This window comes from Talpa europaea (genome assembly GCF_964194135.1).
Source record: "Talpa europaea genome assembly, chromosome: X".
NCBI lineage: Eukaryota > Metazoa > Chordata > Mammalia > Eulipotyphla > Talpidae > Talpa > Talpa europaea.
In genome coordinates, this window is record NC_140081.1 from 50,872,287 (window position 1) to 50,892,170 (window position 19,884).

The window sequence follows — 19,884 nt, forward strand, 5'->3', positions numbered from 1 at the left end:
TCTTTCTTTGAATTAAAACTTTGTTCCTTAATACTTGGGTGATGTCTCAATTCCTTTACCATAAAGATAAAACACTATCTGTAACTCATAGGGTTACAGTAAGGATTAAATAAGATAATGTATTTAAAGGAACATAGCACAAGCACTCGATATATATTACTGCTTCCTCTTAACATCTGCCTTATCCTGTCTTTCAAAACCTCATTTCTGCAACATTTTTACCAGAAATTGCCAGAACCTAATCAAGACTTTGTTAAAATGTTTTATTGTAGTAATACTACATTATAGGTGCATCATTAAAAATCAACATGTAGGGGGCCTCCCTGGTGGTGCAAGGGGTTAAGACACAACCTATGAAGCTATCCACAGCCATTGCAGCACAAGTTTGATTCCCAGCCAGGGTGCTACCCACATGGCACAGCAGACCTCTCCTGTCTCACCCGCTGTTCCCCTCAGCAGTGTATTTTAGTCAGTCTGCCTGTTCTGCTCCCCACTCTGTGTCTGGTGAATCCTCTCACCCCCAACACCTCTGGCCTTTATCCCAGTTCTTGTATGTATAAATAAATAAATCTTAAAAAAATCAAAATCAACAGATGGGGCCTGCCTGGGGGCCTAGGGGTTAAATCCAGTGCTATTAACACTATCAGGCTATGACTTGAGCTCAATCCCTGGCCAGGAAGCTAACCCACATATGGCGCAGCAGACCTCTCTGGTCTTGCCCGCTGCTCCCCTTAGCAATGTATTACAGTAAATCTACCTGTTCTGCTCCCCACTCTGTCTCTGTCTAGTAAATCTTCTCACCCGCCATACCTCTGGCCTACACCTTAGTTCTTCTACAAAATTTAAAAAAAAAAATCAATGTGTATATACTACATTAAGTGTACCACTGAGTTTTTTGTCTATCTTGGATATTAACATGTTAGTCAAGGTATACATGTATAAAACCCACTGTGGTTTTTTAAATTTTTTAAAAGATTTAAAATTTATTTATACAAGAGCTGGGGTACAAGCCAGAGGTGCGGGAGGGTGAGGGAATTCACCAGAGACAGACTGGGAAGCAGAACAGGCAGATGGACCAAAAACACTGCTGAGGGGAGCAGCGGGTGAGGCAGGAGAGGTCTGCCATGCCATGTGGGTAGCTCCCTGGCTGTCAGGGAATCAAACCCGCACTGCAGGGGCTGTGGACAGCTTCATAGCACTGTGCTCACCCTGCTGCACCACTGGGGAGGCCCACCCACTGTGGTTTTAATTTTATTACTTAGGTTAAGTGTTTGTATGAGTATTTTGATTATAAATTGTCAATTCATATCTATTACTCATTTTCTTTGGATTGTATTGTGGACTTAACTGATTTGGGAGAATTCTATATATATTCTACATACCCATTTCTCTGTTGGCTATATTTTTTTCAAAAAAACTTTAAGAAAAATAAAACCAAACACCATTTTCTAGAGCTGGGATCAGAATCTAAGTCACCTCTTTGTAGATTTTACAAACTAAATTGAATGTTTAATGGCATGCCAACACTGTTCTATAACAACTTCACACAGACTAGTTTTTCTAATAAATTTATGAAGTAGGTAACATTACTGTCCCTATATTACTGATGAGGTTTCTAAGATTGTGAATCAGCATAAGCTGCTGGTTCCTTCACCAACAGAAGGAAAAGGAAATAAATTTTAGAAACTTATAGACACACTCAGATGGCATCCCTAGGGCGACAACAAACTGGCAGTATATGTCAACTGAAGCATTTACCGAAAAAGATGTATCCATACTTCAAAATAAGCATGGTAAGTATACTTAAAGTAATAAGGGAATATATTACCGATATGAAGCACAGGCAAAAACTATCTAAAAAGAGTCAAAATATTAGAACTATAAATAATCATTAAAATAACTCAAGCAAACATACAACTGAAGAATAACCGAGTGAGTTATAAGACAGAAGTACTCTTACATAAGATAGTAAGAAAAGCTAAAGAAATAGAAAATGCAAAAGAAAGCCTAAAAGTAATGGAAGCCAAAGAATTTAGTAATAATATCTAATGTAACAGTGAAAGAAACAAAAATCTAAAATGAAGAGGATGAGATTTGTGAATGGGAATAATTTTCTCAGAATTATAAATGAAGAAACTGAATGATAAAGAACTTGACTAAGGTTAAGATTCAAAAGCCCTTGTTGGTCTTGCGCAAGGGTTCCTGGTCTTAAAACCACTATGTCATACTGACTCAGGGCTGAAAATCAGTAAGTTCAGGATCAAAGATTACTAAGGAGGACTAGGACCAGGTTTACTACCCTAGGGTTTCACAGTACCTTAAGGATGAAATCCTTACTCTCCAATTTACAAACCTTGATAACAGTGAAAATGCCTTTCCACGAACACAGAAATGACTACGGAAAAAAAGTGTGAGGATGTGGAGAAAAGAGAATTGTTGATGGGAATGTAACTGGTGAGAGGACTATTGCACCACCATGTTCACTTCACAATAACCAAGACATGGAAACAACCTAAGTATCCACTAATGGCCAAATAAATAAAGAAAATGTGGTGTATACATACAATGGAATATTATTCAACCATAAAAATGAAGCAAATCCTGCCATTCTAGACAACATGGATAGACCTTCAGGGCATTACACCAAGTCATACAGAGAAAGACAATCACCATATGATCTCACTTATATGTGTAATCTTAAAAACACACAGACACACACCCACACACACAACCATAGGCTCACACAAAATAGTGGTTGCTAGATGAGGGAGCAGGGGTGGGTAAAACGTGAGAGGGTGGTCAAATGATACAAACTTCTAAGTCCTGGGGGTGTAATGTACAGCATGGTTATTACAGTTAACAATACTGTACCACATATCTGAAAGTTGCTGAGAAAGTAGATCTTAAAAGTTCTCATCACAAGCAAAGAAATTTCTAACAATGTGTGGTGATGATGGATGTTAACTAGACTTATTGAGGTGATCATTTTGCAATATATATATATACATATTAAATCACTGAAATAATACAGTGTTATTGTTGAAATAATACAATAATAAATCATGAAAATAATGTTATATGTCAATTATATCTCAATTTTTAAAAGTTGGGGAAAATGAGAAGTCACAAATCAAAAGAGAGTATCTTAGTTTACTTCTACAAATTTAATCACATAACATTAAAATCAGAATAATATAAGGTCTGAAGTCATGGCACAGAGTTCAAATGTAGGTGCCATCACATCCTAATGTCAAAATCTCATCATCTATAAAATGTAAATAAACCATCAGCTTTGTAAAGTAGCTATGATGATTAAATAATGTTAGCAAAGCAAATAATGCAGGCATAAAATGTACTCAATAAATGTTAGCTACTATGCATTATTAATTCAAAGGTTTACTTGAGAAAAGCTATAAAAGCAAAGTACATATATTGTACCCACAATAGTTGTAGACCTTGTTAAAAATACAGATTCCCAAGGCCCATCCTCAGAAATTGATTCAGGGTTTTAGATGATGCCATTAATCTACATTTTTATCAAGATGCAGGTAATTTTCACATAGATTGGCCCAAGGGGAAAAATGCTATTTTAAAGTCATGTCAATCATTGCCTTATAAGGGTCAGCTTGCAATTTTAAGATCAAGATTCATTTGTTCTGTTGTCACATTTTTATTGAATACCTGCTATGTGCTAATTTAGTAAGCCAGGTGGTAGGGATACAGTGATGAAGATACATTAACACAGTTTCTGCCCTCATAGGCTTGGAAGTTTACACTCTAGGAAAAATAGATCTTTTTAATTTGTCTATAAAAACAATAAAGTTCCCACCACTAAATTCATATATTCAATGAACACTTATTAAATATAAACCTAGCATTTAAAGCTTTAAAATATTCATGATCTTGAGTAGTAGATTTTTCTAGTGCTTCAAAAGGAGACGCTTGCTGAAGTCTACTCCAAATCCTACCCAATGAAATATTGCATTCCATTCCCCAGCAAGGCAGCTTCATATAGCTGATGTTTCCATTAGCGGTGATTTGTGAGGTAACTTCCCAGCATTAAGGAGGCTGCCATCTAGAGGCATCATTGGCACCATGGTCTCTTAATACTTGGTAACTTTAACTCCTTACAAGTTTTTCTTGTTATAAGGTGATACAATCAAAACAAGATAACAGAGCAGCACATTAAATAAAGCATGTCCAATATATTAACAAGTATTTGTTTTGTAGTTTGTGAAGAGATAACAGAAATACCCGACACTTTTTAAAAAACTATGACAAAAGTATCAGCTAGCTATAAGGTAGACCACTGTTCTAAAATTCTATGATTTAAAGGGGAAATTCCATCAATGTCAGCAAGGGTAACAACAGTAGTCAAATGCATACTAACATTATTAGAAGTGATTATCTAATAATTAAATAATATATTCTCTCTTAACTATATTTGATCTCTTGGGGAATTCAAGCCTAGCTGAGATTTTTGACTCTGACCTCCAAATGTTTTTAGTCTTCTATTGATCTGATGTTTGTCAAACTAAATGTCCTAAGGATTATGACCTCATATGATTCTTAGGAAATTCTAAAAATTTAAGTCCATACTGGTTTCAGAGAAATGAACCAAGTACAATGGCAATATTAACAATTATGGAAACAAAAATAACAGCTAACATTTGACAACTTACTATGTGCTAGGCAGTGTGATTTAGACATGGTTGATCTCCACTGTGAGGTAGGTACTATAATTTTCTTATCTTCTTGAGGGAAGTGAGACTTGGAAAACTTATGTGGCTTGCCTAAGACTATACCTCAAAAAGGGTGGTTGGCAGGTTACCTGGGAGAGGGAAAGGGTTTAAACATTTCCTCTTTTTACTTGGCATCAACCATCCCAGAAACACTGAATAGTAGACTTTTATAACCTACAAGAAAATGATAGAATTAAAACGATTCCTCTAGAGTTTATTATGATTTCTGGTGGTCTATTCTTATTCAGATGAGAAATGATCATTTTTATGCCAGGGATACAAATACAATACCATAATTTGCTTTATAAATTATAAACATACTGAACCTGTAATAAAAGAGGCAGAAGACAACATCAAACTCCAAATATGTTTCAATTATGAGCATGGCTGATTAGATGTACATGCAACAAAAAAACTGGGTTCATATGCCACTATGTGGTTAATACTCTATAGATTGCTAACACTTGCTCTACAATTAAATGGTCCTTTTGAACCTTTGTGTAAGCTCCTGATGCAGGCTGATTAGCTATTTCATAGTTCACATCAAATTACTTCAGTGGAGTATACTGTTCTCTAATGTTAAGAGTGACAATGGCAAAACCTTTTATTATCATCTGTTGGTTAATAAAACTGCACAATAACATCTCTGTTCAGTAAACTATGTTTTGAGGTATTAAAACTTGAATAAAGAACTAAAGACAAAGGAAGAAAATTGTACACAACATCAGGCAAACATAAAGCCTCACTTTGGGGACTTTAGTTTAAATCCCAAATTGCTCTCCCTATAATTACCAGCATACAGTGCACATTTTAAAAAAAGACACAGTAGTGTTGAGAAAAAATTTCTATGCCTCTTTACTGACTTTTGTTTCCTTAATAAAGGATATATAGCTTAGGTTGTATACCTCCTGAAACATATTAAGCAACATGACCTTGACCATGATCAGCTATATTTTTGTGTAGTTCCTAAGTTTGTCATCAGCAAAGGTACTTTTCCTATCATAATTTATATAAATATCAACAGAAATCAGATACTGCTTTAATATTTAAAGTACAAAGTTAAGAACCAGTCAACAAATCTTTAGCACTAGCAAGTTGTACAATAATAGAAACAACACCAAAATGCCTTTAATAAGAGTAGGTTCAAATACCAAGAAATCACTCACTAAAACACTCACTAAATCACATCAAAAACACCTACTTGTACCCATTTCAAAGAAGACCAATTTTTGTAGTCTCATTAACGGAAATCAAATTCAAAAGGTAGTGGGCTAATTTCAGTTTAAGCCTAGAGAACAAAGTTAACATTTACTGAGTACCTACATTGTGCCTGGTAATTCTCCATTTCTACTGCTAGCACCTTAGTTCAGGTCTCCACTGCCTTTCTCATCTGGATCATTTTTAATAGCATCTAATCCAATTTTCTTTTCTCCAATCCATCCTCCACACTGATAACAAAGTTATTTTTCTAAAATGAAAATTTCATTTTGGTCTTTAGCTTAAAATCATTAAATAGATCACACAGCCTACAACATAATGTCCAAACTCTTTAACTTCTATGACTTGATTCCGTTCTAACTTTTCCCATCTTTTCTCTCACCTCTTTCACACCTATCCTTACTCTACCAGTATATCTTTACACTCTTATTTTTAACTATTTGTGGCTCATAAAACCCACCACCATGCCGTTCTATGTCCATTTTTTTTCCTTCTGCTGCTCCTCTTAAAAGACCTTCACCTTCTGACCTCTGAGCAATACAAAAGCTACACACTCGATTTTCAACATCAGTTCAAGTCCATCTAATGTCAACACCCCATACCCAACTTTTCCAAGCACTTCCTTGATAACTTTATAGGATCCATAACTTTTACTATATTTACTTGCTTAAGGTATGATTATTATTAAACTTTATGATCCTTGGGAACAGGAACATAGTCTTATTTATTAATGTATCTTTAGTAACTAGAGTAATTATTGACACATTGTAGGCAACTGAGAAGTTTTTAACCAATGAATGATAAAATAAGCTTCATTTTTTGGTTATATTTTTGCACAGCCTAGCAATTAAAAGCTACAGTGTATCTATGGTTGAGTTCCACCATTTATTTTTTTAAATATCTGATTCACTCCACAATCCTCACCCTATTTTATGTCTTATCCTGAATTTTACTGAATCCCATATTCAAACAGCAGCCCCATTCACAAACTTAAAAAATACTATTTAAAAACCAAATGCCTCCATTTACCTTTTCATGGTTCTCCATAAGCTGGCTGCAACATACCCATCCATTATCAACTCTTCATCTGGCCAATTTGTTCACCATACCTCAAGTCTGGTACATAAATAAATTCTTAACTTCTCTTTTGTCTAAATCATTTCATGCTATATCCACACCTCCGTCTTTCCTATTCCAATTAAATACTAACCATCCTTTATAGGGCAGTCCGATTTTTTTTTTTTTGTCAAAACTACACCTGAAAGCTCCATGTTCTGTTTTTAACCATGTAGTGTATCAAACTCATTCAGTACTAGTCACATCAGCACTTCATTCTTCTGTTTTTAAGAATGTTACTTTCCTCTTCCCAAGTGGACTACACCACCTCTTTTGGGTAATGTCATCTATATCCTATTGCATTTCCTTTTAATCCTTGACAGTTCTCAGTTACTGTAATAGCTGGAAAGGCAGCATGGTACAATACCATGTTTTTAAAACTTGTTTTTAAAGCAGAAACATCCTCTTATTAAATTAAACCTTAGGAAAAAAAGAAGAGAGATAAACAGAGGAAGAAAGAGGGAGGGAGAGGGAGTGAGAGGGAGGAAGAGAGGGGGAGGGAGAGAGAGAGAGAAAAATAAAGAATGTAGTCTTAAAAAGATCAAGGCAGGAGAACTTAAAAAAAATGGTAGAAATGTGGTAAGAAGTTAATTTTAAAAAAGGATTTGGCTACTTCAAACTATACCACAAAGCCACAATAATCAAAACTACATGGTATTGGAACCAGAACAGATATACGGACCAACGGAACTGAATAGAAAATCCAGAAATTAACCCAGATTTAAAGTCAACTAATTTTTGACAAAGGAGCAAAGAATATGCAATGGAGCAAAGAAAGTTTGTTCAATAAATGGAGCTGGGAAAACTGGGTCGCTACATGCAAAAGAGTGAAGCTTGACCACTACCTTGCATCATGCACAAAAACCAACTCAAAATGGATTAAAGAACTAGACATAAGACCTGAAACCATAAAATATATAGAAGGAAATATAGGCGAAACACTACATGACATACACCTCAGTAACATCTTTAAAGACACATCGCCCACAGCAGTGATAGTGAAGGCAAAGATAAACAGCTGGGACTACATCAAATTAAAGAGCTTCTGTACAGCAAAAGACACAGTAACCAAAACAAAGAGATTCCCCACCGATTTAGAGAAAATTTTTGCACACAACACTAATGATAAAGGACTGATCACAAAAATCAACCAAGAGCTGATGAGATTCAACAAAGTAAATAATCCAGTCAAAAAATGGGCAGAAGAGCTAAAAAGAAACTTCTCCAAAGAGGAAATGCAAATGGCCAACAGGCATATGAAAAAATGTTCAACATCACCTGTAATCAGGGAAATACAAATCAATGAGATACCATCTTACACCAATGAGAATGGCACATATTAAAAAATCTAGCAATAACAAATGTTGGTGAGGATGTGGAGAAAAAGGAACTCTCCTGCACTGCTGGTGGGAGTACAAACTGGTCCAACAACTACGGAAAGCTGTGTGGAGATTCCTCAACCTGCTAAAGATGGAGCTTCCATATGATCCAGCAATTCCACGTATAGGTATTTACCCAAAGGACACAAACATTAATTCAAAAGGGCACCTGCACCCCTATGTTTATAGCAGGTCTGTTTACAATAGCTAAGCTATGGAAACAACCTAAATGCCCAAAAATAGATGACTGGATCAAGTATATGTACCAAGATGTGGTACATATACACAGTGCAATATTACTCAGCACTCAAAAAAAGATAAACTTATGCAATTTTCAGCAACATGGATGGAGCTGGAAGGGATCATGCTCAGTGAAATAAGCCAGAAAGAAAAAGAATAATACCAGATGGTCTCACTCATAGCAGGAATTTAGAAAACCTAAATAAGGGACCAGGAAAAAGACTAATTATAATAAAGTAAAAATCAAAATCAACAAGCAACTATAAACCAGAGACATACTACAGGGGAGGCAGGAGGGAGTAGGATCAAAACAAGGGGGGTGGAAATTGTATGGGGACTACTATAACCAAGATGAAATACATGCATTGTGCAAAAATGAAAAATGATGTGTGTGTATATATATATATATACACATAATATAAATATACGTGTGTGTGTGTGTGTTTGTGTGTGTATATAAAACCAGTCTTTCAGGTACATGGAGGTCTTTGGGCCCTACTCAAGATCGAATGGGGGGGGGGTGGGCACGTGCTCTGGTGGCCCAAGGGGGGAGTGCCAGGGCTGTGAAGCTGTCAACAGCCTCTATAGCACGAATTCACTCCCTGCCCAGGGAGCTACCCACATGGCATAGCAGACCTCTCCTATCTCACCTGCTGAAAAAAATTAAAAAAATTAAACCTTCTGTTAAAGCCCAAATACATAAAAGAGATAAAAGGAGAGTGTTGTCTATTTGTTTAGCCACAAGGTAGCCACAAAGCACATGTGTAAATCTGGTGCTCCTTAGAAAACAATTTGTTGAATATTGGGTTCAAGTTCTACCTCTAATACTTACTGGCTAAGTATCCTTAGGTAATCACAAATGCTGAACTTCATTAATGAACATATATGAGCAAGACCTTGGTAAATTCTAAAGCTTCTTTTTTTTAAAAAAAAGATTTATTTATTTATGCATACAAGCCCTGTGCAGGGGGTGAGAGGATTCACCAGAGACAGAATGGGGAACAGAACAGGCAGACTGAGTGAAATACACTGCTGAGGGGAGCAGCAGGGGAGACAGGAGAGGTCTGCTGCGCCATGTGGGTTGCTTCCTGGCCGTCCGGGGATCGAACTTGTGCTGCAGAGGCTTCGGATTGCTTCATAGTGCGGTGCTTAACCCCTATATCCCCTTGCACCACCAGGGAGGCCCCAAATTCTAAAACTTTCTATAAATTTGAGGAATTTAAAACTTTATAGGCCATGAGCTGAACTATCACATTATACAATTTCAACAGCTGTATCACACAATAGTATTGACAGTGAGAACATTCTGAAGGCCAGTTTAGTGACAACGTGTGTAAACTGAAGTAGATACATTACCTCTCAAAAATGAAAACAGCACTGAATTAAGGAAGATAGTCTGAGCAAATTGTTTAGCACAGAGTATGACACCCAGTAGAAATCAGTGTGTCTTATTTGTATAGCCACAAATAACCATTATTTTCCTTTTAGGAAGAGCTGTGGAAGAGTTGAAGCATTTTGTGTTAAGAACACTTTTAATACTCAATTTGCTTTTGCCTTTGGACATACTGTCATAACACTAAAGAAAAAAACAGTAAGCCCATAAATGTAAAATCATGACATCTTTGATGACTCAGAGTACCAAATTATAAAATAATGGTTGCATTCCAAACATTTTATAACTAGTATTTCTTTCCTACTAGATTTTTAACCGTTTTTTAAAGTACAATGTCTTGTTCTTAGTAGTATACCCTCACAATATACCTCAAAGTCAGCAAATAATGTTTGTCAAATTAAACAGATTTCCTACAAACAGAAACTTACCATATAATGAGAGACTTCAAAACATTACCCCATTTCAAATTGGAATTTTTGTTTCCTATCAGAAATGTTATTAATCATGGGCTATTTCTCATTAAAGTTGAAGCTTAAAGAATAACTTTAGAAGAGATACTGGGCTAGATATTTAAAATCATTTTCAAATTGAAAAGGAAAATTTCCCAATTTTTAAAATTATAAGCATAAACATATGTGTAAATCCATAAAAGTGTACTTCATGCCAAACAAAATTAAATAACTTACAGGAAAGGTGTTAGGGATACAAGAATTAAACAAAATAAGGGAAGTGAAGATCATGTAGTTATTTTTTAAAAGGTAATAGGTACCTGTAAAGATAGTCAAGAAACATCTTGGTGAAAAGAGCAAGTTGTAGAAGAGTGTGTATGGTATGATTACATTTGCATTTTTATGTTTTCAAGGTATATACAAATTTGCTTGCATACCAAAATTTTTTCAAAGATTATTCAAGAATCATAATCACATTCTATGATAATTAAAAAATCCAAATTGCTATCAATTTGGTATTTGATAATATGGAAACTGAAATGAACTTTTTAAAAAGAATGGTTTAAATATATACAAAAATGGTAGATTTAAAAACCCATGAGGTCCTAAGTCATTATCCAAGGGATTTGATAGTGGGGTTGTCACTATCAGTGAACTTTAAATGGAAGAAAAGGTGATTGATTAAAAAAACAAAATACTTGCTTAAAGGATGTTTAAAAAATCCAAATGCTTAATGTTCATGTTGCTTTAATTGACATGTACACTAAAAAATTAACTAGAGAAAAAAACTCTGATTTACATTTGCATAAGAAAAAATTTACAAAAAGATTTATTCCTATTTCCTTTTGCTTTAATTAATGAGCCCAACCATATGAATAACTAAGATAACTTTGAGCTTTACTACGAAATGATAAAGTAACTTTGGTAGAGTGACAATGTAGGTAGTTGCTGTTCCAATTCTCTTGACAATTATATGAAACATTAAGTGCTTGAATGTGAAACCAAGACAATAGGGAAAAAATCCTCCTCAATATTCCCTCCAAAATGGCTTTGTAGATAAGTAGAATAGGTTTAAATACACAAACTCTTTATTTAGATCCGGGAACATACACTCTTCTCTTTCGTTAAAAAAGATCAAAAGATACCTAACATCACATTAAATCTTGTAAAATAGACACATAACCACCTTTTCTCAGACTATTTTCCTGCTATATTAACATGGTATTTTATTATCCAAGAATAATGGACCAAAGGACAGAAGCAGATACTAGGACAGGTTCTGCCATTTGTTAGCTGAAAACTGTGGGCAAGTCACTAAATTTAGGGCAAGACCCTAAATTTCCCCTAAATGGATTACCTCTAAGGACGTTTTCCAAGTACAAAAGTCTAACTTGTTTTATGAAAAGGAAAAACATCAAGTAAGAAACACTGTTTATTTGCTGATTCTTAATTTCTACATGACAGCAAAGACTGTCAAGGGAGAGACAGTTAAATTTCACATAGAATTATTAAAATTATGTATGCCCTCTACTGGAGGTTATTGAAAGAGAACCATACTATTGCCTTTAAGGTTTCTACACACAGACCTTTTTCTGCAGAAGTGAATTTCTTAATTAGCTTAAAATATTCATTTCACATTACAGTATCTTTTTGTGGTATTATGTGGAGAACTGACCAAACACCCTCTCACTTAAATGCACTTTCATTCTCTTCTGAAAAATTCTGAAATATGGTGTTAGTCGTGACTTTCATAGTAGTAGTAAAATTTCTTTGGTTCACAGAGTATATTTTTAAGCTAATAATCTAAAGACGTTTACCTTTGGCAGCATGGGAGTATCCCTTTTCTTCTTCTTTTCAGAATTAGGGTCATCTAATAAGTCTGGCTCAAAGGTATAAAGTTCAGTAAGCTCATTCATGGTAAAGTGTCGTTCAACCTGCTGCTGATCAACAACTCGAAAAGACAGTGACTGCTTAGTTACTTGCCGGTCATAAATCTTATCTTCCATGGTTCCCTTTGTAAAAATAAGGATCAATATACAAATAAAATTTTGTCAGCATAAAACCCCATCAAAAAGAAATATAGTTTTTAACTTAATATGGCAAACTTTCATACTAATATACTGCTATAAAGCAAACTTAGCAATGCTGCTTAATCCTGAGAGATTTCATCAGTTCATTATAGTTTATCCCGAGAAAAAAGAACTACATTAATGATAATCATTTCATATTATCTGACTAATATGCAGTAATATGTTTCTTTATATATTTCAGCAATTGGTAAAGTAGGAGAACATTTAGATATTAAACTAAACAGAAATAACACATGAACTAAGATTTCAGGGTGTAGTGAAGTTTTAATACAAAAGAGCCATTTCTATTCCAATAGAATATAATAAGCTCTCAATAATCACTATAGGCTGCCTGTATCAAGTCTTTCTATAATTTCAGGATAGAAAATTATTAATTAAAATGTCATATCTATTATATATATAGCATTCTAAAGTAATTATAAAGGAACACAATGTAAATAACAGGAAAGAGTTCACATTTGTAGTTTATCGATTATATTATGTACGAAAGAAGATCAAACAAGCAAGGATCTACCAATAAAACCCAGTCTCTGATAGAGAAGCCCAGATTGTATAGGAAGATGGAAAGAATAAAATCTGTGCTCAAAGCACATATTTCAGGTAAAAGAACAACTTGAGTCTAGAAAGCTGTTATTACTGACATGGAGGAGTTACAAAATATAAAATCATGAGGAGCCATAATGACTTATGCTGCTTTTTTATATATAGGAATAATGTTTTCGACTTTGTGGCTTCTCTAAAATGCATATTATATGTTCCACACTCCAAAAATATTATCAGATTCAATAAGAAAAGAATATAAATTATAAACCTACCTGAGCTAAGAACCTATATACATATACAGGTTTAGTTTGCCCAAAGCGATAAACTCTGAATATACTCTGGATGTCATAAGATGGATTCCAAGAAGCATCAAATATAATCACTCGATTAGCAGCTACCAGATTTATTCCAAGAGATCCTGCTTTGGTGGAAATGATAAACAACCGTCCTCTAAAAATGAAAATATAGAATAAAAGCTTTAGTAATGACAGTTTCACAATATTTCTCAAATTTCTAAGGAGTTAAGATTCATTATCCACCTACTGAAGAAAATAAGACATACTTAAAGAAACAGATTCATGATTTATATATAACCAAAAAGAATCTTATTACTGAAAACTGAAACATTATGATTTAGGAATAAAAAATATGGAAACTATGCATTTGTAATATATTCAAGGTATTTACAGATATTTCTGGGTAAATGTAAAAACACTTACAATTCAAAATTCAAATTGTGTCTAGTACTAGTATGAAGACTAAGTACATTAAAATGAAGGACAATGCCCAAGCAGCAGTGTACTAGATGTAACTGATATGTAATTATAATATAATTCAATCAATGTAAGGAGAAATGTTAGATAGATAAAAGGTACTGAGGTAGCAAAATAGGTTAAGAATACAGGGCTCCAGGAAGGATGTGTCCAAGAAAAACAAAAATCATGAAATTGAGGGATGACCTGCTTTGTAGGAACACAAGAACTTATATTTTTGTAGGATAATTTGGGAATGATTTGGTGATAAGTTCATTTAAAAAATAAGAAAATGGTAAAAACAAATCATTAGTTCAATAAAAATTAACAGGCATACAAAAAAGAAAAGATAATCATAGTATTTTAAATGGCTTCAGTGTGAATATTTACATGGTCACAATAATACAAAACACAACTGATTTAGGAAAATATTGTGGAAAAATTGGGAAAATGAATGAGGAAAAGTGTGTGTGTGTATGTGTAGTAGGTAAATTCCCACTTGACAACTGAAAGGATATATGTACATTAATACCAGAATAACCACCAAGAGGTGAAATTGGTTATCTGCAGAGTTGAAGTCATAGGTAGGAAGAGATTGGTTGAGGGGTCAATTTTTATTTTAAGTCTTCTAACATTTTTTAAAATATGTAAACATTATTTTGATAGAAACAGAAGTTTCCCTTAAAAAGATAATATATATAACATTTTTGAAACTTAAGTAATTTCAAAGAAAAAAATTACTCAGCTACACTTCCCAGGAAAAAAACCTTCATTCAAACCATGGTATATTCCTAGAAGTTTGTTTTTTCTAATCATAGACACGTTTGGTTTTTTACAGACTACATTTGTATATTCAGTTTATGTTAGAAGATTTTTCTGAAATATCTTGGTAAACAACATGCCTGGTAGCATAACATTCCACTGTATGACCATATACTTTATTTATTGTTGGCAAGGTTCAGTGAGAAAATCCTGGAACATAATCAACTCCACAATCTGCATAAAATGCCCTAATACCAAGTCTTACTTTCTCTAATTTCATCACAGAAAATTAATAACTAATGTCATACAAGTATAGTTTTATAAAGTAGGATGCAAGGAAACTCAAAATTTAATAGGAAAGAATTTACAATTAAGAAAAATCCTGATAATGAACAGAAGTATTAAATTAATACTTCATATCAATGTAGAGTTACCACATGGTTTGAAGTACAGACTATAGAAATTATCAGAAAAGCAAAAAAAAAAAAAAAAAAGTCATCACAATATTATTTTTAATAGCAAGGTTAAAAACAAAAAAAATACATACACAGAGGACTAAATTACACTCTGGTGACTCAAAGGGTTACATAACCATAAAAATTGCAATACTGGGCCTCCCCAGTGGCACAGCGGGTTGAGCGCCACCATGGAGAAACCCACATGGCACGGCAGACCTCTCCCGCTGCTCCCCTCAACAGTGTCTTTGGTCCATCTGCCTGTTCTGCTCCCCCTCTGTCTCTGGTGAATTCTCTCACCCTCCCATACCTCTTACTGTACCCCAGTTCTTGTATAAATAAATACATCTTTAAAAAAATTAGCCCTTAAAAAAACTGCAATACTATGTTACATGGACAAAAAAGCAACATATAAACTTATTGAATATTAAGGGCAGCTCAACCCACAACATTGCGGAATAGGTGGTTTTGATAAAACTTCCCTAATTACAACTAGGAGAAACTAAATTTTGCTCACAGTAAATTTCACCATTTCACCAAGCAGTAGGAAACTAACCTACAGGTGTTTTCCTCAAAGGATGGTGGGTCACTGTGGGAGAAGGAACAGAAAATGGCCATTTATGTCAGTCAAGCTGGGCAACAAACAGAGACAGTGCAGCACAGAATCAGACAGTAGAATCTTCTCAGTGAGCAGTGAGCAGGGAGTGCAGACCTTTTAGCACACGGGCACTGGGATCTTTGGTTAATTCACAAAAAATCAGGCTACCAGCAGCATGGATGGCAGAACCCCTTCCCTCTCCGTGGTGGGAAACTGGAGAAAGAGACCTGTTGTGCTCCAATGAAAGGAATGGCAAAAAAGCTAGGCACTAGAATTTGAGTTTCATGAAGCAGTAAAAAGTGTTTAATCTGTACCCAAGGGGAGAAGAGATGGTTAAAAAAACCTCTCTACCTGAATAGCCCACCCTCCCTACCAAGACTAACATCAATTTCCTTGAATCCAATTTCTCATAGTTCCTTCACCTGCTGCCAAGTTAAATGAAGATTAAAAAAAAACAAAAAAAAAAAAACCAATAAAGACACAGCATCCTAACTAGTAAAAAGAAAATTAGGCAACACACATGCCTAGGAATCAAGGAACTTCTAAATATAACGCAGAAAAGTTAAAAGAAAATACAAGTCTTGACACCTACATAAAGGACAAAGAACTTAGGGGCAGATAAAATTAACAGATAAAATTTAGAATATCAATCCCAAGGAAACTCAATGAAATCAACAGAAGTGCAATCTAACACAGAAAATAAGGTTCTGGGTGTTAGAAAACGAGATGCACAAATAAAACAGTTCTTCATTAAAGAGATTAAAGAATTTTTTTTTAAACAGCACAATGAGACACTAAATAAAATGAGAACATAGAAAGCATATTAAGTACACTTAAGCTGGTAAAGGACAGAAGATTTAGAAACAATGAAGAAACTATGAGAAATATCAGACTGCATTAGAAGAGGAAACATAAGGACAATGGGTATTCCAGAGGTGAAGAGGGGGAGAAGGAAGCAGAGACACTACTCAAAGCAGTAATAGCTAAGAACTTTCCAAGCCTAAGAAAATAATTAAACTTGGATATCCAGGAAAGCAAAAGAACACCCAATTTCTAAATGTAAAAATGACCTATACCAAGACATATCATTAAGTTATCAAAAGTGAAATACAAAGAAAAAATATTAAAAGCTGTTAGAGAAAAGAAATACAACAAAGACACCTTGATCAGATTTTCACCACATTTCTCAGCAGATACTCTCAGTGCTAGAGAAAGAGTGGGATGATATAGTTACAACTCTAAAATAAAAAACTGCAAGCCGAGAGTCCTCTGTTTAGCAAAATTACCATTCAAATATGATGGAGAAATAATGGGTCTCCCAGGCAAACAAAAGTTAATGGAGTTTACCACCAACAGACTTTGCCTACAAGAAATACTGAAAGGAGTTATTCTACATAAAAGTGAGAATACAAAAGAACACACCTTCAGCAAGGTGATAAACAGTACTACTGAATTAGATGTATAAACAAGAAAAATGTGAGACAACAACAAAACTTTAAAGGGGGGGAAGAAAAGGACATAATCTGTATAGTCAAATGAAAATAATCAATAGTAGCACAAAAAGAATGATTTTAGAAAGTTTCTAACAAAAACCTAGACTAAAAATATTTAGAAGAAATGAAAAAACTAACAGAACCACCATGGAGAACATTCCAAATGAAAAAGGGGACAGAAACACAAGGTAAGAAAAACAAGAAAAAATTAAAAGATCCAAAAACAACAGAATGGGAGTTAATAAATACCACATATCAAAAATCACTGTAAACATGAATGTCTGAACTACCCAATTAAAAGACAAAGAACAATAGGTTGGATAAAGAGCATGACCCATCTATATCATGCATACAAGAGTCTCACATTAGATCTAAAGACAAAAAGAAACAAAGTGAAAGGTATTTCAAGCCAATAGCACAGACCAAAAAAAGGAGGAACTGCTATCCTCATCTGACAGAATTAGAACATTTAGCCAAAAGGCAATTAGTGAAGGGCCTCCCTGGTGGCGCAGCGGTTGAGCACTGGGTTGCGAAGCTGCCTGCAGCCTCTGCGGCACCGGTTCGATCCCCGGCTGCTCCCCGGCCACTGAGGAGGGTCCCACATGGCGCGCAGACCTGCCACCTGCTGCTCCCCTCAGCAGTGTACTTTGGTCCTTCTGCCTGTTCTGCTCCCTGCTCTGGCTCTGGTGGATTCTCTCACCCTCCCGCGCTTCTGACTGTACCCAGTGCTTGTATAAATAAAAAATAAATAAATCTTAAAAAAAAGGCAATTAGTGAAAAAGATGGGCACTATATAATGCTCAAAAGAATAATTTATCATGAAGATATTTTGACATTAATATTTACACAACCAACAGAAGTGCACCCAAATATATAAAGCCACTATTAACAGACCTAATGCAACCCACTGACAACAACACAATAGCAGTAGGAGATTCAAACACACCACTTCCATCAGAGGATATATTATCCAGAAGAAAGTAAGCAAGGAAATATTGGCCTTACATGAAGTAATGGATGAGATGCAAATCACAGATATTTACAGAGCTGCTATGGCAAAAGAAATGAATACACTTTCTTCTCAAGTATACATGGAACATTCTCAAGGACAGAGCATATGCTGGGATGCAAAACACGTCTCAAAAAATAAAGGAAACTGAAATTATATCAAGCATCTTCTCAAATCACAATTGTGTAAAGCTACAAATGAACCACAACAAGAAACCTGGAAAAAGCCCAAACATGTGGAGATTAAACAAAATGTTTTTGAACAGCTACTGGGTCAATGAAGAAATCAAAGTAGAAATAAAAAAGTATCTGGAGATATATAAAAATGAAGAAAGAAGCTACCAAATCCTCAAGGATATACTAAAAGCAGTATTAAGAGGGAAGGATATAGCAATACAGGCTCACAGAAATTAACAAGAAAAGTCTCAAATGATCTAACTTCATAACTAAAGGAACTAGAAAAAGAACAAATAAAACCAAAATCAGTAAAAGAAAATATTAAAAATTAGAGAAATGAAATAAAAATGATCAACACAACCAATTGATAACCCTTACCTATGCTCACTAAGAGAAAAAAAAAAAAACACAAATAAAAATTACCAGAAATGAAAGGATCAAAATTACATAAGATAGTGCAGCTACACAAAGGATCACAATAAATTACCATGAAAATCTCTATGCAAACAAAATGGACAACGTAGAAAATTGGAAAATTTTTTTAGAATCATACAACCATTTGAGACTAAACCAGAATGAAATACAAAACTTGAACTGACGAGCTGCACAAAAATCAAAAGAGCAATCAAAATTCTCACTAAGGACAAAAGCCCAGGACCGATACCTTCACTAGTTAATTCCACTTCAAAGAGAAAATATCTAGCCTTCTGAACATACCTTAACATGATAAAAGCCATATACCACAAACTGACCACCAGTATTATTCTCAATGGCGAAAAGCTGAAGGCCTTTCCTTTAAGATCAGGAACAAGACAAGGATGTCCTCTCTGACCATTGCTTTTCAATATAATACTGGAGGTCCTAGCCAGGGCAATAAGACAAGAGAAAGATATACAAGGAATCCAGATAGGGAAAGAAAAAGTGAAACTATCACTATTTGCAGACAATATGATAATATACATAGAGAACCCTAAAAACTCCACAAAAATTACTCAAAATAATCAACCAGTTCAGTAAAGTAGCTTCCTATATACAATCAATCAGTCTGAAGAAGAAGAAATCAAGAAAACCATCCCTTTTATAATTGAAACAAAAAAAAATCAAATACTTGGGAATAAACCTAACACAAGAGATGAAAGACCTATACAAAGAAAATTATAAAACACTGTTAAAAGAAATAGAAGACACAAAGAAATGGAAAGACATTCCCTGCTCGTGGATCAGAAGAATTAACATTATTAAAATGTTCATCTTACCAAAAGCAATATACAGATTCAATGCTATTCCAATAAAAATCTCAATGACATTCTTCAAGGAAATAGAACAAATACTGATGAAATCCCTATGGAACCACAAAAAAAAAAAAAACAAAAAAAAAAACACAAATAGCCAAAGCCCTACTGATGAAAACAAAGGAGAAAGGAGGTATCACACTTCCATACTTCAAGCTATACTACAAAGCCACAATA

At 34.5% G+C, this 19,884-nt stretch overlaps 1 protein-coding gene across 1 annotated transcript in view; it reads right to left on the bottom strand.

Moving 5' to 3' along the window:
- Window positions 1–19,884, bottom strand: part of ATRX (ATRX chromatin remodeler) — a gene marked incomplete at both ends in the record, with an annotated part of 225,503 nt that overhangs the window by 13,929 nt on the left and 191,690 nt on the right. The window contains 2 exon segments of the mRNA XM_084259121.1: window positions 12,355–12,549; window positions 13,443–13,620. Of these exon segments, the coding sequence (XP_084115247.1) occupies window positions 12,355–12,549; window positions 13,443–13,620 (373 nt within the window).